The 26,403-nt window shown below is 51.5% G+C and overlaps 4 protein-coding genes across 4 annotated transcripts; 3 read left to right on the top strand and 1 right to left on the bottom strand.

Annotated features, from left to right (window-relative positions):
• Positions 1–4,723: 4,723 nt before the first annotated feature.
• On the top strand, positions 4,724–6,557 carry Junb (JunB proto-oncogene, AP-1 transcription factor subunit). The gene has a single exon (XM_028755532.1). It carries the CDS (start codon positions 5,037–5,039, stop codon positions 6,069–6,071), a length of 1,035 nt encoding a protein of 344 aa, XP_028611365.1. The 5' UTR covers positions 4,724–5,036; the 3' UTR covers positions 6,072–6,557.
• A 2,925-nt stretch (positions 6,558–9,482) lies between these two features.
• Positions 9,483–14,738, bottom strand: Prdx2 (peroxiredoxin 2). The gene is made up of 6 exons (XM_028755518.1): positions 14,598–14,738; positions 14,010–14,114; positions 13,764–13,917; positions 12,946–13,068; positions 12,669–12,799; positions 9,483–9,800 (listed from the first exon to the last, which is right to left on the bottom strand). Exons 2-6 carry the CDS (start codon positions 14,110–14,112, stop codon positions 9,715–9,717), a joined length of 597 nt encoding a protein of 198 aa, XP_028611351.1. The 5' UTR covers positions 14,113–14,114; positions 14,598–14,738; the 3' UTR covers positions 9,483–9,714.
• A 129-nt stretch (positions 14,739–14,867) lies between these two features.
• On the top strand, positions 14,868–26,107 carry Rnaseh2a (ribonuclease H2 subunit A). Its single transcript, XM_028755523.1, has 10 exons — positions 14,868–15,063; positions 16,532–16,737; positions 18,408–18,832; positions 19,033–19,104; positions 19,221–19,347; positions 19,447–19,534; positions 23,841–23,978; positions 24,083–24,170; positions 25,603–25,726; positions 25,914–26,107. Exons 3-10 carry the CDS (start codon positions 18,706–18,708, stop codon positions 26,053–26,055), a joined length of 906 nt encoding a protein of 301 aa, XP_028611356.1. The 5' UTR covers positions 14,868–15,063; positions 16,532–16,737; positions 18,408–18,705; the 3' UTR covers positions 26,056–26,107.
• Positions 14,916–16,722, top strand: LOC114610881 (thrombospondin type-1 domain-containing protein 8-like). Its single transcript, XM_028755514.1, has 2 exons — positions 14,916–15,063; positions 16,532–16,722. Exons 1-2 carry the CDS (start codon positions 14,916–14,918, stop codon positions 16,720–16,722), a joined length of 339 nt encoding a protein of 112 aa, XP_028611347.1.
• Positions 26,108–26,403: the final 296 nt, after the last annotated feature.

A 26,403-nucleotide genomic window follows, 5' to 3' on the forward strand; every position in this document is an offset into this window, starting at 1 on the left:
AAAACTAGACATAAGATGTGTTCTATCTCCTGCCCCGTCTATGTTTGGAGTGTATGTATAGACATATATGGTCTATATGCCAGGGGGGAGGGGGGAGGGGGGAGGGAGGAGGGTGGTCAAGCAGTTACAGGCTATACACATACACTCAAAGACTAGCAGCCATAAGCCAGACAGTGGTGGTGCATGCCTTTAATCCCAGCACTTGGGAGGCAGATTTCTGAGTTCAAGGCCAGCCTGGTCTACAGAGTGAGTTCCAGGACAGCCAGGGCTATACTGAGAAACCCTGTCGGGGGCGGGGGGGACAAAAAACAAAAAATCTAGCCATATATCACATATAAACATAAAGACATTTCACATACTTAAGGCAAAACATGTACCTTGCACTCAGAAACCGGACATAAAAATGTTAGCCACATGCATGCCTAGAATAGTCCTATGTAACCTATCCAGTAGACCACACACACACACACACACACACACACACACACGTCTCACCTCCACCCCATCCACACAAAGCAGAACTGAATTCTCACAAATAGGCCCACACCCCCTGCAGGGTTGGACCAACAGGCAAGAAGCAGCCCAGAGCAGGCCTCCTGTACTTACACAGGCCCTAACAGGCCAACCACACTTCCACCCCTCTCACCCACCCTTTGCTGAGGTTCTGCGGGACCCAGAGATCCTGGCACTTCCTCCCCCAGCATCACCCCCACTTCCCTGATGCTCTCCTGCTTCCTCTGCTGGACTTAGATCTCTCTTAAAGGGGACACCTTGGAGTGCAGGCCCCCAAGTGTTTGGCAGCTGTGTGGGAAACTCCCTCTGGGCCCAGTTGAATCAGTGTGAAGATAGTATGTTTCCAAGAAGACCCAGGAACTTCCTCTCCAGATGAGGGGTGAGGGACCCCTAAAACCACAGAAGCAGGAGAGGAGGGTGACTGGCAGTCTGGGGCTTCCTAGAGAAGACCTCTGGAATTGGTTCTTAGCCTCTCCTAGCCCAGCCACCAGTCCACACCCAGGGGCAGGGACAGGAGACTGGGTGCTGGGACTTGTGGGTTCCCGCCCCAGCCTGCCCACTGGCTGACTCACAGCAGCCCCCAGCCCAGTTTCCTGGTGGTGGCCGTGGCACCGGTCAGTGGGGCCAGGGAGGAGAATGGTCACCAAACTATTTATAAGAAGGAGAAGTCCCTGGTGCCAAGACCAAAAGCCCCAGAGAGACCTGTGGGTGGGTGGGGATGAACTTCCTCCTTATCCTGAATGGTAGCCCCTGGCCCCAGGCCCTGAGATATAGGGAGACCTGGTAAGGAAGGCCAGCCTGGTGCTGACCTGTAGCTCAGGCAGTATGGGGGAGGGGACTATCTTTACACCCTCCACACTGGGCAGGCCTGGCGCCAGCAGGGCGACTTGAGGAGGTGGTGCCCAGGCCACAGAGTGAGAATGGTCGGGGCCTGGAACCGGCTGTACCAGCTTGGCTAGCCCTGCCCTCCCTGGCTGGTTGCTTCCCTGCCCCCTGCAAACACCTATGCGGAAAGCGTGAAGGAAGACCCCACTTCGGCATAATTGCCAGTATCACCTTTCTGCACCCAACTCTACTTCTCCTCCTGAGGGAGGGGAGGGGAGAAGACCCTTTGCAAAAAGCCTACCCACTAGAGCTTTGTATGTGGCCGGTACTACATAAATGTCCATCAACACATAGTACAGCATAGTAGTGTTCGGATATAGCCAGCATGCTATGTACCAATTCAGCTCTGAGACATTATTAAAGGCCATTTCCTGTGCCTCAGTTTCTCATTTGTTAAATGAAAATTCACACATCATGCAACTACCTGGATCATTGGAAGTGGCCAATGACTGACTTTATGTAAGCCACTTTAGAACAGTGTCTGGTCCATGGTAAGAACCATATAAGTGTTAGCTATTAAAATAATAATTACTATTTCTCAGACAGTCTGTCTGCCTGACTTAAGTATCTCCCAGTCTCCATGTCTGCACGAGACTAACCTGGCCCCATCTGTCTCTCTGGGTGCCTCCTCTTGTCCCTGCCTTTCTGTCCCCAGCCCTCCCACTCTTGTCTCCCCCTCGACCCTCTTGGGGCAGACCTGGCCTTTCTCCAGGACTTGGCTTTGGCCTAGCCAGCCTCAGCTGTGGCATGGTGAGTCAGTGTGGCCTCCTGGCCAGTGGGACAGGCAGGTTGGCTTCCCAACATGTTGCCCTCCGTCCTGCCCTGGCCCCAACGCTGCGGCCAGTATCCCCTCAGGCAAGGCCACATGTCAGCTGCAGTTATTAGCATGGGCAGGAGACACAGGCCTGGCAGCGTGCCCGCAGACTCAGCGGCTTCTGGAATCTCCCTTGAGACTGTAGTGGGGGAGGGGAGCTCTTCAAACAAGGGCAAGATGGGAGGGAGGACCTAAGGGTCACAAGGATCCTTCAAAGACTGGGATGTCCCCAGCTCCTTCCTCTCCAGGGCCCCTACTCTACTGGACTTCCCCTGTGTCCTTCAGAGCTGTTTTTCTTTGTCTTTTTCGATTTCGTTCTCTGTTGAACACTAGGTAAGCTCTGATTCTACTACTTAGCCCTTGTCTTTAAACTTCTCTCTAAAGAGCCCTCCTTTATCTTACCAGAGACCTGAGAAAGAGGAAGAGATGAGTCTCACCCCCTCTCTGGTGGCTCGCACACCACTTGAAGTTCCACCTCCCTAACTGGTAGTCCTGCTATTTAAACCTCTACCGGCCCATTCCTGGAGAAGGAGCTTTGGCTTCTTCCATTTTCTCACTTGGCGATTTCTCCCCTTTTACTTGGGTGGGAAGAAGGTCCTCAGATCGCGGAGGCTACCTTCCTTTAGGTATTTTGTGTAGTGGAAGGTAGCTCATCCCGACTGAAGTGGAAGCGCATGAGCAGAGTATTCTACAATACGTAGCGTAGTAGGGAATGGGACCCTAGACCTTCTGGTAGAAGGGAAGGGCGCATACCCAGGGGAGGAGGCAGCTCTGTACCAGCCTGCCCAGGCGCCGGGGATGCCTGAAAGCATTATCCCGCCCCCTCCGCGCCCCGACGGGCCGGGGGCAAAGTCCGACCCAGGCCCTCGGGCAGGCGGGGACCTGCCAGGCTGGGTCCGACCTGGCCGGGCGGGATAGGACTCAGCCCCAGAGCTGTTCGGAGGGGCTGGGCCAGGCCGCCGGGGGGCGGGGGAGCCCGGGGGTGGCGGTGGAGGCTGGTCTGGACTAGCCGTCCGGGGGCCCGGGCGCGCCCTGGGATCTGGCAGCTACCTCGGGTTCCTGGCTCCTAGTTTGCCGCCCCAAGACTGCACTGGTCCCACCTCTTCCTGTGCCCTAATATGGATGCTGGGGAGAGAAATTCGGGGGGGGGTGGTGGTTGCCCCGCCCCCAATCCAATTCACGGACTGCAGCCTGTTGCCTTGGTGACGAGGTCCCGCTCCCAGGCTGCATCCCCCCTCCAGCAGGCCAATGGAACAGTCCTCGGCTACCAGGCTTAGCAGTCGCTGATGGTTGCAGGCTGAACCATTTCTAGATGGGGGAGAGCAGACTATGACTAGAGGCATCTGTAGCTGGGTTATGACTTCCCCGGGGGTCGCTTGCTGGGGTTCCTCTTCCCAGGCGCAGAATTTGGCAGGCCCAGGATAAGATGCACCATCCCCTAGGCTCAGAATGACGAGACAGGGCCGGGCTCTTTCCCCCTTGGGGCTGTTGCCACACTTCCTGCCTCGACTCTCTTTTCCTAGGTTGTTTCTAAGGAAGGGAGTGGGGTTGGGCGGCCGCACCCCAACTATCCCGCCCCGTCGGCCCTCCAAAAGCTGACAGGATATCGGGCGAGCCCAGGGTGACTAAGGGAGGGCTTTGGGCTGAGGTGCAGGGTATGTCGCTGCCTAGAGACCACTTAACGAGGTACAGCCTCATTCGTACAAGTCCCTTGTCTCTGGGATCCTCCGAGTCATCTCAGGCAGATCTCAGATACCCTCCTGTCATCGCCTTTACAGCTTTCGGAAGGAAATTATGCCCTGACCATCAGAGTTCTGCAAATAACCACAGTGACCCCAACCTTTGCTAGATATGTTCCTGTCTCCTACTGCTTCTGCATATCTCAATTGACCTTCCCCAAATTCCTTCCCTTTTCCACTTATGGGAGAACCCTCAGAGTCATCTATGCACTCTAGAGCCCCTTACTCATTTCTTGTACAAAAGATACCCGAGCCCTTTCCTGACCCTTTCCTCCCACCTGTGACAATTCCAGTTCTTTAAGCACTTTGTACCCGGGACCTCTGGTTAATTCCTAGGTCAAGTGTTAACGATTGCTCCCTTATTGTATCTCTCCTATTTTCTGGGATCTTCTATTGTACCGTCAGTTCATAAGCCACAGATACTCTGGGTCCCGCGAGACTTTTCCGGGTATATCTTGAGGCATCCCATTCCGCTTGTAGTGTACCAAGATCTCATAGCCACCCGGTTGTACCCCCGCAGTCTTAACCTCTCTCTATGTGCCTCGGCCCCTCAGCATCCCTATGCTTGAGTGTCCCTGTCTCCACAACCCCTCCCCCTGCAGCCGCGCAGAGCCACCCGGCTCGTGGCCGCTGTTTACAAGGACACGCGCTTCCTGACAGTGACGCGAGCCGCCTCCTCCCCTTCCCCACGCTCTAGGAGGGGGCCGCGGGGGCCTGGCTCCCGCGTCGGCCAATCAGAGTGCACTTCCGCAGCTGACAAATTCAGTATAAAAGCTTGGGGCTGGGGCCGAGCACTGGGGACCTTGAGGGTGGCCAGGTCAGCTTTGGATCCCGCAGAGAGCGGGGAACTGAGGGAAGCGACGCCGAGAAAGCAGGCGCACCACGGAGGGAGAGAAAAGCTCCGGAAGCCCGGCAGCGCTTTTACGCACAGCTGCCAACTGGCCGCTGCCGACCGTCTCCAGCTCCCGAGGACGCGCGACCGGACACCGGGTCCCGCCACAGCCGAGGACAGCTCTCCGCTCGCCGCAGCGAGGCCCGGGGCGGCCCTTCAGGGGGACCTTTCCCAGATCGCCCAGGCCGCCCGGATGTGCACGAAAATGGAACAGCCTTTCTATCACGACGACTCATACGCAGCGGCGGGATACGGTCGGAGCCCTGGCAGTCTGTCTCTACACGACTACAAACTCCTGAAACCCACCTTAGCGCTCAACCTGACAGATCCCTATCGGGGTCTCAAGGGACCTGGGGCTCGGGGTCCAGGCCCAGAGGGCAGTGGAGCAGGCAGCTACTTTTCGGGTCAAGGATCAGACACAGGAGCATCTCTGAAGCTAGCCTCCACGGAACTGGAGCGCTTGATCGTCCCCAACAGCAACGGCGTGATCACGACGACGCCCACGCCTCCGGGACAGTACTTTTACCCCCGTGGGGGTGGCAGCGGTGGAGGTACAGGGGGCGGCGTCACCGAGGAGCAGGAGGGCTTTGCGGACGGTTTTGTCAAAGCCCTGGACGACCTGCACAAGATGAACCACGTGACGCCCCCCAACGTGTCGCTGGGCGCCAGCGGGGGTCCCCAGGCCGGGCCAGGGGGCGTCTATGCTGGTCCGGAGCCGCCTCCCGTCTACACCAACCTCAGCAGCTACTCCCCAGCCTCTGCACCCTCCGGAGGCTCCGGGACCGCCGTCGGGACTGGGAGCTCATACCCGACGGCCACCATCAGCTACCTCCCACATGCACCACCCTTTGCGGGCGGCCACCCGGCGCAGCTGGGCTTGAGTCGCGGCGCTTCCGCCTTTAAAGAGGAACCGCAGACCGTACCGGAGGCACGCAGCCGCGACGCCACGCCGCCTGTGTCCCCCATCAACATGGAAGACCAGGAGCGCATCAAAGTGGAGCGAAAGCGGCTGCGGAACAGGCTGGCGGCCACCAAGTGCCGGAAGCGGAAGCTGGAGCGCATCGCGCGCCTGGAGGACAAGGTGAAGACACTCAAGGCTGAGAACGCCGGGCTGTCGAGTACTGCCGGCCTCCTACGGGAGCAAGTGGCGCAGCTCAAGCAGAAGGTCATGACCCACGTCAGCAACGGCTGCCAGTTGCTGCTGGGGGTCAAGGGACACGCCTTCTGAGAGCCTCCCTTGCTCCATACGGACTCCCCAGCCTTGAAGGCTGGGCGCCCGCCCCCCACTGGGGTGAGGGGGGCAGGGGATGGGCACCCGCCCAGAGGCCTGGGGCGCAGCTCACACACTGGACTCCGGCCCGCCCGCCTGCGCCCAGTCCTTCCACCTCGAGGTTTACATGGCCCCCTTCCAGCGTATTTTGTATGTTTTTTTTTTTTCTGGAAAGAGACTGAATTCATATTGAATATAATATATTTGTGTATTTAACAGGGAGGGGAGAAGGGGGCTGTCGCGGCGGAGCTGGCCCCGCCGCCTGGTACTCAGCCTGCGGGGATACTAGGGAGGGACCTCCGCCCCCTGCCCTCCCCCTCTGCACAGTACTGTGGAGAAGAAACACGCACTTCGTGTCTAAAGTCTATTTTAAGATGTGTTTGTGTGTGTGTGTTTGACTTTTTATTGAATCTATTTAAGTAAAAAAAAAATTGTCTTTATTAATTTCTGTGGTCTCTTTTTCTTCCAAGCTGGGAGGGAGAATGGGCTGCCCCAAGCTCGGTGCTGTTTGTAGCTCTCTCCTTTCAGGTATCTCAAGGTCCAGTACAAGCGTCCGAACCTCCCATCCCCGGGGTGCTGGCACCAGACGCTGCGCAGGCGGGCAGTGGCGGGGAACAGGCTGCCCAGGACGAAACGCGGAATGTGCAAGCACGGCCCCGCCCAGCCCAGTGCGCCGGGGCTTTCCCCGCTGACGTTACGGAAGCGCTGCCCATATATGGGCCTATTCGGCTCAGTGACGCCAGCGCGGTCTCCGGGCAGATTCCGGGAATCCCCTCCCCCCTCTCTGCCGGGCAGGGCCGCGGCGCCGGGAAGAGGGCCGGGATTTTCCCGGGCAGGCGGCTTTCTGGGCGCGGAAAGCCCCAGGCCCGGGTCCAGGGCGCCCGCGGCGGGAGGGCTGTGCTCTCCTGAGCCCTGGGAGCCACCGGAGCGGCTTTCAACAGGCTGGCGCCGGAGCCCCGCCGCGCCCACGCCCCCTCCATTGGACAGACCCTGGCCGAGAGTAACTGCAGCCTCCCTGTAGTCGTAGACGCCGTCAGGGCAACTCCCGCCAGGAAGGGCGGCGCCCGCCCGCCACTGTCCCCCTCCCGTGTGCCAGGCCAGAAGCCGGCGACTGCCAGGTCTGGTCCTGTCCGGGCAGTGGTTTGGGCAGCTGGGCGTCGCCACAGCCTGCTCCCCAGCCGCCGACGTGGAGGTTCAAAGCAGCCGGTTGCTGGTGGGATCTGGGGGCATTGAAGCTGGAAGACCCCAGCGCAAAGGAAACTGTACCATTCGGGTGAAGCCGAGGAATAATTCAGTAGTAAAGGGAAATGGGCCTCAAGCCTCTCTTGGCTACATAGTAAGGCCCTTTCTCAAAACAAAACAAACATAACCTGACCCCAACCAAACAAAAACCTCAGACAACTTGGACCACAGTGCAGACAGAAAAAAGGAAAGCAGATAGGGGTAGGTGAGCTGAGATGGTTCAGCATGTAAAGATGCTGTTTGCCACGATTACCCAAGTTTGATTCCTGAATCCAGGAGGAGAAACCATTTGTCTTCACATTTCACATGCCGGCGAACACACACACACACACACACACACACACACACACACACACACACACCTTTTAAGAGAAAAAAGAAAGAGGAGCGGGAGAGATGGCTTAGCAGTTTAGCAGTTAAGGGTATGTATTTCAGACCGTACAAGTATGCTTCTTTGCCTGAACCCACCTTAGCTCACAAACCCCTTGAGTTTCAGGGGATGCAATGCCCTCCTCTGGCTTCTGTAGGCACTGCACCCTCGCGCCCACAAAACACACCTTTTTTTTTCTTTCAATAAAAGCAAACATGATTTGAATATGGTGATGAGAGCTAGGAAGAAGAATATCCGTTCAAAATGTGCCTTCTTGCCAGTTGTTGGCGCACGCCTTTAATCCCAGCACTTGGGAGGCAGAGGCAGGCAGATTTCTGAGTTAGAGGCCAGCCTGGTCTACAGAGTGAGTTTCAGGACAGCCAGGACTGCACAGAAAAACCCTGTCTCAAAAAAAAAAAAAAAAAAAAAAAAAAAGTGTCTTCTGGGGCAAGGGACGCAAACTCATCTACAGACTGTATTGTCAACTTTCCAACAGATTTGCCAGGTTGGGGACAGAGGAAAGATATACCCGACCACAGTTCTTGTAGCCAAAGCAAAAGCATCTGACAAACCCAAAGAGTGTGCCTGAAATGGAACGAACCACAGTAGGGTGGTTTCAGAGCACATTAAATTCCAAGAGATAGCTAGGCGTGGGGCTCTGTGGTAGAGGGCTTACATGTCATTCAAGAGACCATGGATACTATCCCTAGCATGAGGGTAAAAATTGGGTTAAGAATTCCGGGGGTGGGGGGTGGGGCTGGAGAGATGTCTCAGTGGTTAAGAGCACCGACTGCTCTTCCGGAGGTCTTGAGTTCAATTCCCAGCAACCACATGGTGGCTCACAACCATCTGTAATTGGATCTGATGCCCACTTCTGGTGTGTCTGAAGATAGCAACAGTGTACTCATACAAATAAAATAAATAAATCTTAAAAAAAAAAAAAGAATTCCAAGGTGGGGAGGAATGACACCTAGAAAGTATCTGCAACAGCAGGACCTCAGAATAAGCTGAGGCTGAAGGAGCTACAGTGTGGGGACTCTTGTGTCAAAACAGAAATAAAGTAAAAATAATGACCAGACGATCCTTGTTTTGTCAAATGAAAATGAAACTCAGAAAGAAAAGCTACTCAAGTAAAACACTCACCTCCTAGCCTAACCCACACCGGTTCTCCCACTATTGGTCTCAGGCTCCTGCCCAGGGTACTAGACAAAACTGGGTCAGAGCCTAGAGGTTCACATACTTGAACTCACATGGTGATTTGACTTTAGATCTTATTCCCATCCAATGAGAAAACCCAGTGAAGATCCCAGCTGTTTAATACCATTTTATATAGTTAATCGCAAGATATGGGCACTAGTCTGCAGAGCCAGGATTCAGAAATAAACTGCCCATCACTATTTTTTAAAAGAAGTATTTATTCATGTCTATGCATGTTCTGCCCGTATTCATGTGCATGCCTGGTGTTGGAGGACCAGACAAGGGCGTTGGAACTGACGTTAAGGAAGGTCGTAAGCAACTATTTAAGTTCCGGGAATGGAACACGGGTCGTCTGCAGAAGCAGCAAGTGCTTTTAACCGATCCTTCCAGATCCCTCCAACAGTGGTATTTGTTCTCCATGTCTCACCATGCTTAGGCCATGGAGCGAATGAGGTGATGCCTCCACCTTGTGGTGAAGAGAAGTAATTACAGTCATCTGTACAAGCCAGAATGTAAAGATAGGGGTCAGAGTCGACTACTAAAGACACACCAACACAGACTTACACTGTCCCTAATACTTTATTGGTTTCCTATAGACCGGGGCCCAGCTGGGTGTGCTCAGGGCAGGGTCACTATTCACCAGATTTCGGGTGGGTAATGAGAAAGCCTCGGCCTAGTCCCCAGCCCCTTCAGAGTGTGGAGGAAGATCTAGCGTTTTCTGGGCCAGCACAGGACATCCAGGTTGGGGCACAGGTGAGATCCAAGATTCCGGCTCACCGATGTTTACCCATCTCAGTTGTGTTTGGAGAAGTATTCCTTGCTGTCATCCACATTGGGCTTGATGGTGTCGCTGCCAGGCTTCCAGCCAGCAGGACAGACTAGAAAAACATACAAGGATGAACACGTGAGGCTCTGCTGCACCACCAAGGTCAGAGACAAGCAGTTCATTGGAGAACACAGGCTGCACAATAAAAGGCTGGGAGCTAAAAAGCCAGGCTTCCAGGTTGCATGTGGACAGAAGCCACTGCTCAGACAGGTTTGAAGTGACATTTTCCTGTTCCATCATTTTGTGTCTTCTGTTTTTTTTGTTTGTTTGTTTTTTGGGAAATCTAACTATGGCAGAGGTCTACAGAAGGTATTTGAACTAGGAATGCTGGGGAATACCTGCCACCCCAACACTTGGAAGGCCGAGGCAGGATTGAGGCTAGCCTATGATATAGGGCTGGCCTTGAACCCATGGTGATCCTATCTCTGCCCATCTCCAAATGCTGAAGTACTGAAGTTTGAGCCTTGGACCATGTGCAAGCCAGAAAAGAATTCTACACCTAGCTGTCCTTCAGTCTTTTGTTTGTTTGTTTGTTTTTAAAGAATGGGACTCTGGGTGGCCTACAGCTTTCTCTGTATAGATCAGGTTGGCCTCAAATGTGCATTGATTCTTCCTCTGCTGCCTGGACACTGGAACTACAGGCATGTATCATCAAGTTCACGCTTTTTATTTTAAAATAGTATCTCATTCTGTAGCCCAAGCTCACCTGGTGATGCCTCTGCTTCACGTCCTAAGTGCTGAGATCACAGGCCTGTGTCGAGATGCCCAGCCCCTTCAATCCACTCTCTCCATTAGCCTTAACCCTACCAAACTTTGCACCTATGGTGAGTTTTCCCTTTCACAAGGCGAGCTACTATGACTGAGCTATGGGTATAGCTCAGTGAAAGAACTGTCTAGTATGTTAGGGCCTTTGCTTTGATCACTAGCACACACAAAGAATTTTTTTAAAGGGGGAGGGGGCATGGCATCTTGTGTCTTTAATCCCAAAGGCAGGTAGACCTCTCTGAGTTCAAGGCCAGGCCAGTTTGAGACCTTCTACACACACACACACACACACACACACACACACATATATATATATAATTGAGGAAGTGAAAAAAATTGGGAGTGACTCTTGGGATACTTCTCAAAAAAAACTTTTTTTTGAGGTAGGTTCTCATATAATTTAGGCTGAATTCACTAGAGACGAAACTCTGATCTTTCTTCCTTAGCTTCCCAAGTGCTCGGATTACAGGTATACATCAGCATGCCCAGTTTTATGCTGTCTTGGGGACTGAACTCAGGGCTTTGTGAATACCAGGCAAACACTCTACCAACTAAACCAAATTCTCAGCTTGAAATCCTGTGAATAAGCCTGTTAATACACCTTTTTTCTTTTTCTTCTTTTATCTTTTTGTCTTTGTTGCTATTTAAGGTCTCAGGCTAGAGAGATGGCTCAGTGGTTAAGAACACTGAATGCTCTTCCAGGGGTCCTGAGTTCAATTCCCAGCAACCACATGGTGGCTCACAACCATCTGAAATGGGATCCTGCTCCCTCTTCTGATGTGTCTGAAGACAGCTGCCATGTACTTATATAAATAAAATAAATAAAATCTTAAAAAAAAGAAAGAGCTGGGCAGTGGTGGCGCATGTCTTTAATCCCAGCACTTGGGAGGCAGAGGCAGGCGGATTTCTGAGTTCGAGGCCAGCCTGGTCTACAGAGGACAGCCAGGGCTACACAGAGAAACCCTGTCTCGAAAAACCAAAAAAAAAAAAAAAAAAAGCAGGATCCTGTTTGAAAAAAAAAAGAAAGGAAGGAAGGAAGGAAGAAAGGAAGGAAGGAGGAAGAAAGGAAGGAGGAAGGAAGGAGAGAGGGAGGGAGGGAGGGAAGGAGGAAGGAAGGAAGGAAGGAAGGAAGGAGGAAGGAAGGAAGGAAGGAAGGAGGGAGGAAGGAAGGAAGGAGGGAGGGAGGGGGGAGGGAGGGAGGGAGGGAAGGAGGAAGGAAGGAAGGAAGGAAAGAAGGAGGAAGGAAGAAAGGAAGAAAGGAAGGAGGAAGGAAGGAGAGAGGGAGGGAGGGAAGGAGGAAGGAAGGAAGGAAGGAAGGAAGGAAGGAAGGAAGGAAGGAAGAAAGGAAGGAAGGAAAGGTCTCATTCTGTATATCATAGGCTAGCCTCAATCCTACCTTGGCCTTCCAAGTGTTGGGGTGGCAGGCATTACCCAGAATTCCTAGTTCGAATACCTTCTGTAGACCTCTGCCAGCTCCCAACTCCTCCCCTTTGTATACTAATAATCCCTGCCCCATCCTAGACACTCCCTGCGGGCAAAGAATTGAATTTTATATGGGGCTTTATTTTTTTAATTTTATGTGTTGCATATATATAATTTTTTTCCCTATTATGTATGTATGTGTGTACGTATGTATGTTTGTTTTCTTTTTGAAGGTGTATGCCTCTATGCCATATCCTACCCATTCTACCACCTCTACCATCAGGACATAAGAACCTGTCTTTTATTATTTTATTTTATGTATCTGTGCACCATATGTGTGCTTGGTACCCGAGGAGGTGGTGAGTGTCGATGTGGGTGCTGGCACTAGAACCTGCTCTTTTGCAAGAACAAGTGCCTTCAACCACTGAGTCAACTCTCCAGTCCATCCTGTATACATGTTTATCTGTGTACCATGTGCATGCCTGGTGCAGGAAGAGGTCAGAAGAGCATCAGATCCCAAGACGAATTACAGATGATTATGAGCCACCACGTAGATTCTAAGAATCCAACCCTGGTCCTCTGAAAGAGCAGCCGATGCTTTTACTTGCTGAGCCATCTCTTCAGCCCTTCTATGGGGCTTTAGTATCTATCCCACAAAGATGCTAGGGCAGACAGTTAATACACGCGGAGCAGAGAGCTGAGGCAGCCTATCCATTTGTGAATATTCACTCACCTTCCCCATGCTCGTCTGTATACTGAAAGGCCTGGACTAGGCGGAGAGCCTCATCTACAGAGCGTCCCACAGGTAGGTCATTGACTGTGATCTGTCGAAGAACTCCCTTGGCATCGATGATAAAGAGGCCCCTGAAGACATGAGAGTCCACAGTGAGGAGCTGAGAAACCGCCTACTGCCAGGGCCAGGGAAGGGAACACACACACCCCACCAGACACAGTGGTCCCTTTAGTCTTGAGGTGGGACTCCAGGAGCTGGGCTGAAGTCCCTGCTGTACCTGTAAGCGATGCCCTCATCATTTTTCAACACGCCGTAATTCTGGGACAAGCTTTTAGTCACATCAGCAAGCAGAGGAATATTCAGGGGGCCCAAGCCGCCCTCCTTCCGTGGGGTATTGATCCTGAAGGTGAGATAGACAGTGTTGGAGCCTTAGGATGCCCCGAATAGAAGTAGAACTCTCCCCCATGGGCCTCCAGAGTGATAAGGGCTGGAGTGAGAGTACTGGAGACAAGAGATAAAGGACGCAAAGCAAGGCCGGGGTGCCCCACCCACCCCGCCCTGTGGGATGGCAGTGCAGCTGGAAGAATGGTCCCAGATAAAGCATCATCTTCAAATGGTTTTACTTGTGCCTGTAGGCCCCAGTAACGTACAGTAGAGACCCCGAATTAAAGTTATTAGCCAACAGCAGGCACGGAGCTCAACAGCAGGGCACGTGCCTTTCAGTAATGAGACCTGGAATTGACTCCTAGTTCTGAAAAATAGGATGTGTGTGCGTGTGCGTAGGAGATTGTTCCCACCATCATCTAGCTCTGGTACGGAGCATAACCCATCATTATTGAGAATAGCTAAATACAGCAAGGCAGCCAGTCTCCAGGGAAGTGAGACTCCATCTGCAGTACCTTCCAACAAGGTGCCAAATGTTAATTACTGTCATCATCGTATGGGCTTGGGTGTCATTGTTTCCATTCTTTGTAAGAGGAAGAACCCGAAGCCACAGTTTGTTCCTATAGTTTGGGCTGTCCTTCATCCTTTCTGCATCTCCCACCCTACCACCTACCTCACAACCCCTGCAACCCTCCTCCCGTAGCCCCGTACCACGCCAGGTGGGTGAACTGAGAGTCCACAGACACTCCCAGCACCTCGCAGCCTAGCTTTCGGAAGTCCTCAGCGTGGTCGCTAAAAGCGATGATCTCCGTGGGGCAAACAAAAGTGAAGTCCAGTGGGTAAAAAAAGAGGACCACGTACTTCCCTAGGAAAGAGAAGAACGGAAGAGAAGTTAGTGCTCGCTTCTTTCACATGTAAATCTTGTCCCCCACCTGCTCCCCCTCCGAGCAGCCTCACCTCTGTAGTCCGAGAGCTTGATTTCCTTGAAGGCACCATCCACCACCGCGGTGGCCGTGAAGTCAGGGGCCGGCTTTCCGATGTGCGCGTCGCCAGAGGCCATGACTGAAATCAGAGACCCACGCAAGCTTGGTCATTAGTGCCTCATAAGACCCTTTGTCTTGTCTTCCCAAGGTCACTTTTGGGGCTAAGCCTAGACACTAAATCCAAGAGAGGTGGAAGAAGCAACGCTCATATTCACCCTCCCAGTATAAGGTCTGCAGGGCCTCTGAATAACCGCCCTCCTAAACAGGGCACGAGTGACGGGGTCACCGCTGCCACCCGAATTACGGAGTCAGGCCGAGTGCGGGGGTAGGGGAACGTGAGCCCCTAGTTCCAGAATGGGATGGCTAAGCCAGAGCGAGGGGCTGTGAGCTCCGTGACCCAGCCTGCAAGCCAGGGATCCGGGCCTTGGTTTCCCCGGCAAGGACAAAAGCGGCCACCATTGAGCATGGAGGAAAACAAAGACCTCCAGCATGAAGGTCGTGATGAGACCAGTACCACACTAGTGGGGCTCCTCCCATCTGTGTATATTCTGGGTTTCCATACCTGCGTGGGCAAGAGCCGGACACGCGGACGACCAGACACGAGCAGAGACAGGAAAGAGATCTCAGAACCGAGAGAGCCCTAGGCCCGGGAGCTTTTTATGCGTGGCCCAAACCACACCAGGGAGGGCGCGGGGAGGTGGGCGGGACAGCGCCGCGGTCGGATCCATTGCTCCTGCAGAGGGGGGGCGCGTGGCCGGGTCCACACGCTTGCACAAGGGTTGGATGGGGTGTGCCCTTATGGACGCCGGGATTGTCTGTGCTGTGGGCTCCGCGCGGGCCTTGGCCACGGGGGCGCGCTGGGGTCGGTTGGAGTCCGGGCATGGCCCGGAGCCATCTGGCTCCATTGCTGATTCCTCTGGTGGTCCTAGGTCTGGTGTCCCCTACCCAGATCAACCCAGACTACCAGTACTTTGGCCAGCAGGGTGAAGGTGATACCTGGGAGCTGCTGAGGCTGCAGCGACAAAAGGGTAAACTAGTAGGTGGGCAGGAGTGATGATATGGAAAAGTGTCCCTTTACTCCCAAAGGCCTCACTTGGCCAAGGCCCTACTGACTGACTTCAAATCTCTGGCCAGCTCTGCACAGGCTGTGTTCCAAGGGCCTGGGCACTTTTCTCTGAGAGTGTTGGTTTCTCATCTGTGAGCTGTTTTTTGTTTCATTCCGTTTCACTTTACTGAAAATTGACTGCCGTGCCCCAACCGCATTACTTTTTGTTCCTGCCCTGCAGCCTCCTTGGTCATCGGATAATTATATTAAACATTGCCTGTCTAATAAACAACCCATAAACATAGTGCTCGAAGGGTGGAGACAGAGAAAGAAACTGGCCAGTCAGCTTGAGGAGGTGTGGTGGAGATGGTAGTAACCAATACAGCTGGAATGACTAGCAGAGTTTAAAGTCGCAAGGATTGGGAGACAAGGTCTCAGGGAAAGGGAACAGCAAGCACAAAGGCCAAAAGGCCTAAGGGAAGAATGGAGAAAGGGAGTCGTCATCTGGCAAAGATTTGCTGAGGAAGGGTGTGGGGTGCCAGCCTTTGTGGGTTCATCCTACAAAAGGAGGCATTGGTGGATTCTGATAGAGGATTGGGGTTGCATTAGGCAGTCAGTCGGTGGAGCACTGGTTCAGCGTGCACTAAGTCCTGATCCTTCCCCAGCGCCGCGTAATCCACTGTAGCGGGACACACCTGCCATCCTAGCATCTGGGAGGAGTAGAGACCAGAAATCCCAGCATCTTGGGCTGCCCAAGGAATGGAAGGCCAGCCTGGGGTACATGAGACTCTGCTGTTGTTTTTTGTTTTTTGTTTTTTTCTTTTTAAAGGAAGGAAGGAAGGAAAGAAGGTAGGAAGGAGGGAGGGAAAGGAAAGGAATGAGTCTTGTAAAGCTGTAGGTCAGCGCTCTTTAGCACTACCAAAGAAAGGAAGAAAAAAAGGAAGAAAGAATTAGAAAGAAAGAAAGAAAGAAAGAAAGAAAGAAAGAAAGAAAAAAAGCTGTAGCTTCTCCTGAGTATAAAAATTACTTTGTTGCTACAAGTTAGCTCAGCACCAGGGGGTTTAAGTGCATTCATTATGGCAATTATATCATTTAACTTCACATCTGTCAGCCCTGCTAGTCAGGTGGCTCTGGGCCTGCTGGGTAGGCCCATGATTAAATCCCTGAAGACAAGAGTCAACTTTGGATGTTGGGTATGAAGGACAGGGAGTGAATACTCCCAACTGAGCCGGCTGGCAGGGATTAGAGGTGTCAGTTTGCAGCTGTAGGCAGCTTGCTTGTGTCAGTTTGAAAGGGTGGTTTGCTCTTCTTAAATCACTGCACAGAGGCAGCAAAGTCTTAAAAAGACCAGTTGTGATTATTAGATTCCTTGTCTTTGTTCCTCTCTGGACAAGTTCCTTGTATAGGGCTTCATTCCCAATTGGGTTTTCATGTCCACCCTCCATCTCCAGTAGTGGAAGACTCAGTCCTAGGCCCGTGGGGAAAGTGGCGCTGTTTCTGCAATCTGGGCAAACAGGAACGCAGCCGTCAGGTGTTGGGCACAGCACCAGTCCCTGTGTTCATGGACCGCGAGAACCTGGTACAGCTGAGGCCGTGCCGGCAACAGGACTGCTCATCTTGCAACCAGATGGACTGCAGCTAGAGGCCCTGAGCAGAGGTGAGCAGTAGAGGAGGCACAGAAGAGCCAGTCAGGCTGGCTGGCAGAGTCAGGAGTAGCCAGGGACATAAGAAACATGGTGGTGCAGCCCTTTAATTCCAGCACTTGGGAGGCAGAGACAGGCAGATCTCTGGGTTTGAGGTCAGCCCAGTCTACAGAATGAGTTCCAGAGTTCCAGGACAGCCAGGGCTACACAGATAAATGCTGTCTTGAAAAACAAAAATAGCCGGGCGGTGGTGGCGCACGCCTTTAATCCCAGCACTTGGGAGGCAGAGGCAGGTGGATTTCTGAGTTCGAGGCCAGCCTGGTCTACAGAGTGAGTTCCAGGATAGCCAGGGCTATACAGGGAAACCCTGTCTCGAAAAAACAAAAACAAAAAAAAAAAAAAAAAAGAAAAACAAAAATAAGGGGTTGGGGATTTACCTCAGTGTTAGAACATTTGGGTTCATTCCTTAGCTCTGGAAAAAAAAATTAAAAAGAAAAAAAAAAGGAGGAGGAGGAAGAGGAGGAGGAGGAGGAGGAGGAGGAGAATACCACCACCAGCAACAACAATAACTGAGGTGGTGGCTGGTTTGAGGTGAGTACTGGAGCCCAAAGTCTGAAGATTCAGGCTGGTTGGGGAGCAGGCACCTGACTTCAGACACAGGAGATTCTTTGACAGCCATGAGGAAGGCAAGAAAGGCTAGTGGGAGTAAGCCCTGTTGGAGGTTCTGGCACTCCTGAGGCAGGAGAATCAAGAGTTCAAGATCAAGCCAGATCAAGGCCATTTAATGCTACATGAGACCCTTGTTCAAAAAAAAAAAAAAAAAAAAAGCAAGGGTTGACACTGCTGGCACAGAAGAGGTAGAGATAGAGGAATGGGGCTCAGAGAACAGACTGTGACTTTGATAAGAAACAAGATTCCACACAAATGGACATGTGTCTTATTGACCAAGAAGACAATAGAGTGTGGTTGGAGAGGCCAAGGGCTCTGGGAGATGGGAGCTTCCCTAAGATAGGGGATAGCAGGAGAGAGGAGGGATGGGGGAGGGGAGGGGAGATGCCTGCAGGATGGGTACAGACCCTGTACAGGAAGCTGCCGAGGCATCTCCAACAGTGGTACAGAAGGCTTTCCTTCGGTAGGACGATATGGGGCAGGTCCTGGAGGCAGCAGTGTCCGAGAGAGCCATTAACAGAGGAGTTTTGGGAAATGTGACTCAGAAGGCCTAGGCGTCGTGGAATCTGGGACACTCAGTACTAGGAGCGTGGTACTAGGAGGGTGGGACCTATGCAATGTGGAGGGAAGGTAGGTGTATCTCTGTGAGTTCAAGGCCGATTTATGTAGCAAGTTCTGGGTCAGCCAGAGAGACACAGTGAGACTGTTGGAAAAAAAAAAAAAAGGTGGAGAGACAGAGACAGATGGCTAGTACAAACCTGAATGGCAGGTAGCAAGAGACCAGGACCTGGTGAGACCAGTGCTCTGCCTGTGCAATGATACTCCAAAAAATTCAACTGAGAGCTGGCTGGTAATTCCAGCATCAGGGAGGTGGAGACAGGAGGATTATGAATAGAAGGTCATCCTAGGCTACAAGGTTGGCCAGCCTGGGCTTTATTAGACGTTGCCTCAAAAGAAAGAAACAAACTAATCTACTTAACGACATCTTAATTTCCTTTATTTCTCTTTGTACCAGTCACTGAGGGCCAGGCTCCAGCAGCAACGGGGCGGAGCTTGCAAAGTGACCCTGCCCACCCTCGATTACAAACCACGCCCTTGGAGATAGTCCTCGAAGACTACAATTCCCAGGAGAAAGCACAACAGCGGCGACAGCGGTGCGTGCGTAAACGGCCACGCCGGAGGGCGCGTCGGGGGCGGGTCCTGCGAGCCGATTGGTCAGCATCAAGAGCCGCTGCAGTGTTCGCGGAAAACGCGCGCTGGGATCTGCGCCTGCAGTTTTGTGTTCTACAGTTGTTGGCTGTCGCAGAGGCGGCATGGATCTCAGCGAGCTGGAGAGGGACAATACGGGCCGCTGTCGCCTAAGTTCTCCTGTACCTGCTGTGTGCCTCAAGGAGCCATGCGTCTTGGGCGTGGATGAAGCGGGCCGAGGCCCTGTGCTTGGTGCGCTCCCAGGGCCCCGGGCTGGGTGAAAGGGGTGCAGTTTTCAGGGGAACGGCAGTGGGGTTCATGCACGGCCTTAGGATCCGGAAGCAATAGTGGGATGGCCTTGGGCCATGGTGATGATGGAACAAGGCAGGTGGCTTGTACGTACACACTGGTGGGAACCCTGCTCTCAAAACTGTGACTTCTCTCGTCCCAAGGTCCCATGGTCTACGCCATCTGTTACTGCCCCCTGTCCCGCCTGGCAGATCTGGAGGCCTTGAAAGTGGCAGGTGAGCCTGTGCCACACTGGGTTCCTGTATATGTGCAGGAGGGCAGGTGAGAGACAGAGGGGAAGGCAGGAATGGAAAGAACCACCTGCTCCCCTTTTCTTTAACTTTCTTCTCAGACTCGAAGACCTTGACAGAGAACGAGCGGGAGAGGCTCTTTGCGAAAATGGAGGAGGACGGAGACTTTGTGGGTTGGGCTTTGGACATCCTGTCTCCAAACCTGATCTCTACCAGCATGCTTGGGCGGTGAGGGGCCCCTTCGTGAGTGGGGGAAGAGCAACCAACATAGGCTGGCTGCGACCTGCAATTGCGATGGTGTGGACTAAACTCTGTCCCTCACCACAGGGTCAAGTACAACCTCAACTCCCTGTCACATGATACAGCTGCGGGGCTGATACAGTATGCATTGGATCAGAGTGTGAATGTCACCCAGGTGAGCTGTTGGGTTACAGCCCATTGGTCACCTTCTGATAAAAGGGGCTTTAAAAAGTTGAAACTGGGGATGTGTTAAGTTGGTAGATTGTTTGCCTAGCGTGCATGAAGTTCTGGCTTCCATCCTAGCATTGCGTAAACCCAGAGTAGTAGCACTTAGGAAATGGAGGCAGGAGCATGAAGAGTTTACGGCCACCCTTGGCTACAGAGTGAGTTGAATGTCAGCCCAGGCTGCCTCTAACCTGAGCCCTGTTTAAAAAAAAAAATCACAAGAGACTGGACATGTGGAGAAGAGAGATGGTGACTTCAGGGCTTTTGTGGAGACCCTCCATGGCTCAGGTGGTAGGTGTCTGGTGCAGAAGCATGACTGTGAAGACACACTTCTCTTCCTACTAGAGGTAGAGGCAGGCACGATGTCTGAGTTCCAGAATATCCTCCCCACATACTGTGAGACCCTGTCTGAAACAGGTGTGAGGACCTGAGTTTGCATTCATAGCATCCAAATGTAAAGCCAGGCACAACAACATAAACCTGTCACCCCGGTGCTGGGTGCTGGGGATGAGGGCACAGGAAGATCTTGCGGTCTTGATGGCTAAGCAATCTAGCTGAATTGTTGGGGTCGAGTTTAGTGAGAGGCCTCGACTGGAGAGGTGAGAGCTTCTGCTTTTCTTTCTTCCGGAGGACCTGAGTTGGATTCGCAGCATTCACTGACTCAGAACAGCCTTAACTCCTGTTGCAGGGCACCCTTTTCCCTCTTCTGGTCTCCTCAAGTAATACACCCATACATCATTTTTTTTTTAAAGAAATTAAAGTATGCATTAGTTATTTAAAAATGAAAAAAAATCAGGGCTATTGAGTTTGCTTAGGGAGGCATTGAGTTTGACCCACTGAGTAACTGATTCTCTAAAGTCCTTCTGTGACCTGCATGCTGTGGTAGTACATACCCTCCAACACAATAAATGTCAAAATCTTTAACTATATATATTTATATATATGAGTACTTTGCCTGTATGTGTGTCTATGCACCATATGCATTCCTGGTGCCAACAGAAGCCAGGAGAAGGTGTGGGATCCCCTGGAATTGGAGTTAGAGACAGTTATGAGCCAAGATGTGTGTGCTGGGAACTGAATCTGGGTCCTCTGAAGAGTGCTCTTAACTTATGATCCATTTCTCTAGCCCTGTTTAAGTTTTTTTTGTATTTTTGTTTTGTTTTGTTTTGTTTTTTAAGGTTTTTTGAGACAGGGTTTCTCTGTGTAGCCCTGGCTGTCCTAGATCTCACTCTATAGACCAGGCTGGCCTCCAACTCAGAAATCCGCCTGCCTCTGTCTCCCAAGTGCTGGGATTAAAGGTGTGTGCCACCACTGGCCAGCTGCCCTGTTTAAGTTAAAAAAAAATTTTTTTTTAATCAGTTCAATATGGACTAGCTTGATAGCACATGCCTTTTTTTTTTTTTTAAATATATATGGTGTGTGTGTGTGTGTGTCTGTGTGTGTTCTACTTGCATGTGTGCCTGTTTGCCAGAAGAGGACATCAGATTCCATTATAGATTGTTGTGAGCCACCATGTGGTTGTTGGGAATTGAACTTAGGACCTCTGGAAGAGCAGCCAGTTCCCCTTACCACTGAGCCATCTCTCTCTCCAGCCCTGGTAGCTCATACCAGTTTTTGCTGATGGTTTAGTTTTGTTTTTGACACAGACTGTGTATCTCTGGCTGGCTTTGAACTCACAGAGATCCACCTACCTGTGCTTCCAAAGTCCTGGAACTAAAGGTGGGCACCACCACCCTGGCTTTTAAACAGCTTACCATAGCCTGGCTTTAGAGTGACTCTTGAGGATCTGAGGAAACCCCCTGACTGTGACCTCTGCCTTCCACTTGAATGTCCATGTACCACCTGGCACACAAATACATGTGTGTGCACCCATACACCAGTCCACACACACAAGGTAGATGGACTTGAGATGAGGGTCAGCATTGCAGGTCAGCAGGAGAGCCTCTGCCTGGCACACCGGAGGACCTGAGTTTAGTCTCTGGCATCAAGGTGGTTCAGGGACGAGAACACCTGACAATCTGAGTTCGGTCTACATGACTTCCACAGCCTGGCACATGTGTGCACGTGTACACATACACCACAAAAGATTTCCTTCAAGAAAAAGTTTAGCTGGAAAATTCGGCATTAGGAGATCTTATTTTGATTTCCTGCTTTTATTTCTGCCCTGAATGTCTGCCCCAGCCTCCCTGTCCTAGTCTCCAGTGGTCCAGAGTGATTCCACAGGTCCCCTTCATGCCAGCTTCTGCCCTGTATGAGGGTACGGTGTCCTTTCTTCGATGGTCCTGCCTGTTGCCCCCCTCCCCCCTGTTTGTTCTACCCTCGGCAGAGCAGAGATTCCCTGGGAAATGTAATTTTTTTTTTTTAATTTAATGAGCTTTAAAAATGTTTTTCATTGCCAGGCAGTGGTGGCGCACGCCTTTAATCCCAGCACTTGGGAGGCAGAGGCAGATAGATTTCTGAGTTCGAGGCCAGCCTGGTCTACAGAGTGAGTTCCAGGACAGCCAGGGCTACACAGAGAAACCCTGTCTCGAAAAACCAAAAAAAAAAAAAAAAAAATTTTTTTCGTATATGACTGTTGGGCCTGTATAGTTATGTATGTGTGTGCACACACGTGTGCGCGCATGTGCACACATCACATGTGTGCCTGGTACCCATGGAGGTCAGAAGAAGGCATCAGATCTGTAACTTGAGTTATAAGTAATTGTGAGCGAGCCGCCATGCTGACGCTGAGCCTCCTCTCCAGCCCCTTGGGCTTGTTTCTGAGGGCTGTGACAGGCTCTGACAGTCTGAGAGCCCAGACTGTCCTCTAACTCCGTACGTAGCTATCCCTTGAATTCCAGATCTCTGCCTCCATCTTCCGGGTGCTAGGAGGACAGGCCTGTGTCACCAAAGTTAGGAATGTCCTGGGCTTCGGCCATGGTAGGCAAACACCACCTACAGAGCCATCTTTGAGGGTTCTAATGTACCTTGTTTGCTGCCTTGCCCTCAGCCCCAAGGATAACAGTGAGCATTCAGTGTTCAAAGGCTGTAGTATGATTAATCAAAGTGTATCTTGTTTTAGGCCAACATTTCTCAACCCATGTGTCACTTGCTACCTCACTGGAGATTGTATATTAGATTTCCTGCATATCAGATATTTATATTATGACTCAGTACCAAATTTCAGTTATAAAGCAGCAATGAAATAGTTGGTTCATAGAATGAATATGGTTGGGGTGTCACCATAACATGAGGAACTGTATTAAAGGGTCACAGGATTAGGAAGGCCGAGACCCACTGTTTGGGCAGTGCTGTGGATGGAACATAGAGCTGTTTGCATATTAAGAGGTGTTCTGCCACTGGGCTGTATTTAACCCTGTTGGAATAAGTTTTGTTGTTTGTTTTGTTTTAATTGTGGGGCTGAAGATATGCCTTAACAGTTAAGAGCACTTGTTGTTCTTACAGGAAATCTGTGTTCAATTCTCAGCACCAACATGGCATCTCAAAACTCTAACTCCATAGTCCTGTTCCAATGGATCTGACACCCTCTGCTGGCCTCTGCAGGCACACAAATGGCACACAGACATGCATATAGTTTAATTCAAGTCAGGCTATTCTCTTGAGTTTGGAGCTAGGCTATTCTACATAGTGACTTGAAGACCAGCCAGGGCTACTGAGTGAGACCCAGTCTCAAAAACAAATGCCCCCAAACGTCTTTTGTTTTTGGTCTGTGCCTGAGTGCTGACATTCGCATGCATGGCATACATGGGAAGGTGGTAGCTCTGCAGAGTCAGTTTTTCTCTTGTCACCTGTGGGGACTGAGGATCAGATCTGAAATCACCTGTCCCTTCTAAGCCATCTTTCCTGGCCGCAAACATTTTATAGTAAAAAAAAAAACCAAACAAACAAAAACAAAACAAAAACCCAGGGGACTGGAGAGATGATGGCTCAGTTAGACAGCACTGTTTGCTCTTCCGAAGGATCCAGGTTCAAATTCTAGTACCTGAATGGGAGCTTACAACTGTCTGTAACTCAGGTTCCAGAGGGTCTGGCTTCTCCACACCACCAGGCACACATGTGGTGCACAGACATACATGCAGGCAAGCACCCATGCACATAACAACACTGGGCTGGTAGCTTAGTGGTAGTATTTGTGTAGCATGTGTGAAGGAGGCCCTGGGGGTCCTCAGGAGAATAGAAGACTGGATGTTTTATAGTTGTTTTGCCTGCTGTTAAATTACTACATTTCTTTTCCCATGTTTCTGTGTCTGTGACAGGTATTTGTGGACACTGTAGGAATGCCAGAGACATACCAGGCTCGATTACAACAGCGCTTTCCAGGGATAGAAGTGACAGTCAAGGCCAAAGCAGACTCCCTGTTCCCTGTGGTCAGTGCTGCCAGCATCTTTGCCAAGGTTAGCATCCTGATGGCCAGGGCCCACTCCCAGCATCTCCCTCCTATAGGAACAAGCAAGATTCCTGTGAGGAGGGAGGCTCAAAGCTACTGTCTTGCCTGCAGGTAGCTCGAGACCAGGCTGTGAAGAACTGGCAGTTTGTGGAGAATTTACAGGAACTGGACTCCGATTATGGCTCAGGCTATCCCAATGGTGAGCTGAGGACAGTGGTCCATCTTGGGAATGAATTTTCTTCCCTTTTCTCCTTCACCCCCCTGTGTGTCCCCCACCCCCTTACCCCATGTAAGTAACATAAACTTGTCTTTAACTTTCTTTGTAGCCCAGCTGGAGGTGGTAGCCCATGCCTTTAATCCCAGCACTTTTGGGGTGGAGGCAGATGGGGATATCTGTGAGTTCAAGGCCAGCCTGGTCTACAAAAGGGATTCCAGGACAGCCAGGGCTACACAGAGAAAAAGCTTTTCTTGAAACTAATCCCCCCAACCCCCATCAAAAGAAGGAGGAGGAGGAGGAAGAAGAGGAAGAAGAGGAAGAAGAAGAAGAAGAAGAGGGGGGAGGAGGAGAAAGAGGGGGAGGGGTAAAGGAGGAGGAGGAGGAGAAGGAGAAGAAAAGAAGAAGAAGAAGATTATTTCATGTAGCCCGAGTTGTTCTCCAGCTTTATTGTTCTTTTCTTTAATTTTTTTTTTCCAGACAGGGTTTCTCTTTGTAGCCCTGGCTGTCCTGATCTCACTTAGTAGACTAGGCTAGCCTTGAACTCAGAGATCTGCTTACGTCTACACCGCAAATGCTGAGATTAAAGGCGTGTACCACTACCACCCAGCCTTTTCTTTAATTTTTAAAAACTTTTATAATACTCAGGAGGCAGAGAGTTTCTTCTCTTTTATGTATACAGTGTTCTGCCTGTTCTCCAGAAAACCTCACAAGAACTCATGATAGACAGTTAGGAGCCATCAGAGCAGCCAGTGTTCTTAACCTCCAAGCCATCTCTTTAGCCCAAAAGGAAATATTTTCAAAAAACAAAATTGGGGTCTGAAGAGATAGTTCAGTGGCTAAGAGCAGCTGCTGCTCTTGCAGAGGACCAGAGTTCAGTTCCCAGCAATACACTGGGCCGCTCACAGCTGCCTGTAATCCCAGCTCCATGAGATCAGTAGCCTCCTGGGAAATGTGTGTGACATTCACACTCACACACACACACAGAAAAACATGCATACACATTAAAATAAAAACCAGAAGGGGTGTGGGCCGTGGGTTCATTCCATACTTTTTCCACACTGAGATTCCAGTCTCAGAAACACCCCCAGAACTTCTTAAGCAATAGTGGGACACAGAATAGGGGATGTGTGTGTGTGAGGGGGTGTGGGGGGTGGACCACACTTGCCTAGGCTAAGGACCTGGGACAATAAGAAACTTAAGTAAACAGTGGAGGGTGTCTTGGTACTCAAGAAGCCAAAGACACAGACCCTTAATCCCAGCTCTGGAGGCAGAAGCAGATGGATGGCCAGCCTGGTCTACATAGTGAAACTCCATTTAAACAAGCAGAAGAAAGTAAAGCAGGATGAATGTAGCATATGCCTGTCACCTGTCACCTGCCACTCTGATGCTGTTACCATTACTTCTGTCACCCTAGATCCCAAGACCAAAGCCTGGCTGAGGAAACATGTGGACCCTGTGTTTGGCTTCCCCCAGTTTGTGCGGTTCAGTTGGAGTACAGCCCAGGCCATCCTGGAAAAGGAGGCAGAAGACGTCACCTGGTTTGTGTCCTGAGAGTGCTGAGGGAACAGACTAGGGGGGTGGAGGCCATGCATTCACTCGGCCCAATGGGAAGTGGTCAGTCATTCCTCTCTCCCGCAGGGAGGATCAGTCATTCCTCTCTTCCGCAGGGAGGACCAGTTATCCCTCTCTCCCGCAGGGAGGATCAGTCATTCCTCTCTTCCGCAGGGAGGACTCAGCAGCTGAGGAGGATCCTGATCGACCTGGAAGAATAACCTCCTACTTCAGCCAGGGCCCACAGACCTGCCGCCCTCAGGTCCCCCACAGATACTTCCAGGAGCGAGGCCTGGAGGCAGCCAGCAGCCTCTGAGAGCCAGTGTCTGCACCCGACCTTCTAACTCAGGAATAAAAGCTGTTCAGGAGTGGACGGAGTGGTTTTTGGCTGAGGTCTGATAGGCGTGCCTGTGGCTAGCAGCTGATTCATCAAACAGAATAGGCTCCCTCCCCCACCCCACCCCCAGGGTTTCTCTGTGTAGCCCTGGCTGTCCTGGAACTCACTCTGTAGACCAGGCTTGCCTCGAACTCAGAAATCCGCCTGCCTCTGCCTCCCAAGTGCTGGGATTAAAGGCGTGCACCACCACTGCCCTGCTCAGAATAGGCATTTCTAGATTGGTGCAGTTTTTTTTTAAAGAATTATGTATGTGAGTACACTGTAGCT

This window comes from Grammomys surdaster, unplaced genomic scaffold (assembly GCF_004785775.1).
Source record: "Grammomys surdaster isolate TR1022 unplaced genomic scaffold, NIH_TR_1.0 126063, whole genome shotgun sequence".
In the NCBI taxonomy this organism is placed as follows: domain Eukaryota; kingdom Metazoa; phylum Chordata; class Mammalia; order Rodentia; family Muridae; genus Grammomys; species Grammomys surdaster.

What these genes read in the sequence shown, in the direction of transcription:
- Rnaseh2a (XM_028755523.1), top strand. Translation starts at nt 18,706, where the DNA reads ATGGATCTCAGCGAGCTGGAGAGGGACAATACGGGCCGCTGTCGCCTA. An exon ending in TCTACCAGCATGCTTGGGCG is followed by an intron (nt 19,348 to 19,446) that starts GTGAGGGGCCCC and finishes CCCTCACCACAG; the next exon opens with GGTCAAGTACAACCTCAACT. An exon ending in TGGCTCAGGCTATCCCAATG is followed by an intron (nt 24,171 to 25,602) that starts GTGAGCTGAGGA and finishes CTGTCACCCTAG; the next exon opens with ATCCCAAGACCAAAGCCTGG.
- LOC114610881 (XM_028755514.1), top strand. Translation starts at nt 14,916, where the DNA reads ATGGCCCGGAGCCATCTGGCTCCATTGCTGATTCCTCTGGTGGTCCTA. An exon ending in GAGGCTGCAGCGACAAAAGG is followed by an intron (nt 15,064 to 16,531) that starts GTAAACTAGTAG and finishes CTCCATCTCCAG; the next exon opens with TAGTGGAAGACTCAGTCCTA.
- Prdx2 (XM_028755518.1), bottom strand. Translation starts at nt 14,112, where the DNA reads ATGGCCTCTGGCGACGCGCACATCGGAAAGCCGGCCCCTGACTTCACG. An exon ending in GATGAGGGCATCGCTTACAG is followed by an intron (nt 12,800 to 12,945) that starts GTACAGCAGGGA and finishes TCATGTCTTCAG; the next exon opens with GGGCCTCTTTATCATCGATG. An exon ending in TACAGACGAGCATGGGGAAG is followed by an intron (nt 9,801 to 12,668) that starts GTGAGTGAATAT and finishes ATGTTTTTCTAG; the next exon opens with TCTGTCCTGCTGGCTGGAAG.
- Junb (XM_028755532.1), top strand. Translation starts at nt 5,037, where the DNA reads ATGTGCACGAAAATGGAACAGCCTTTCTATCACGACGACTCATACGCA.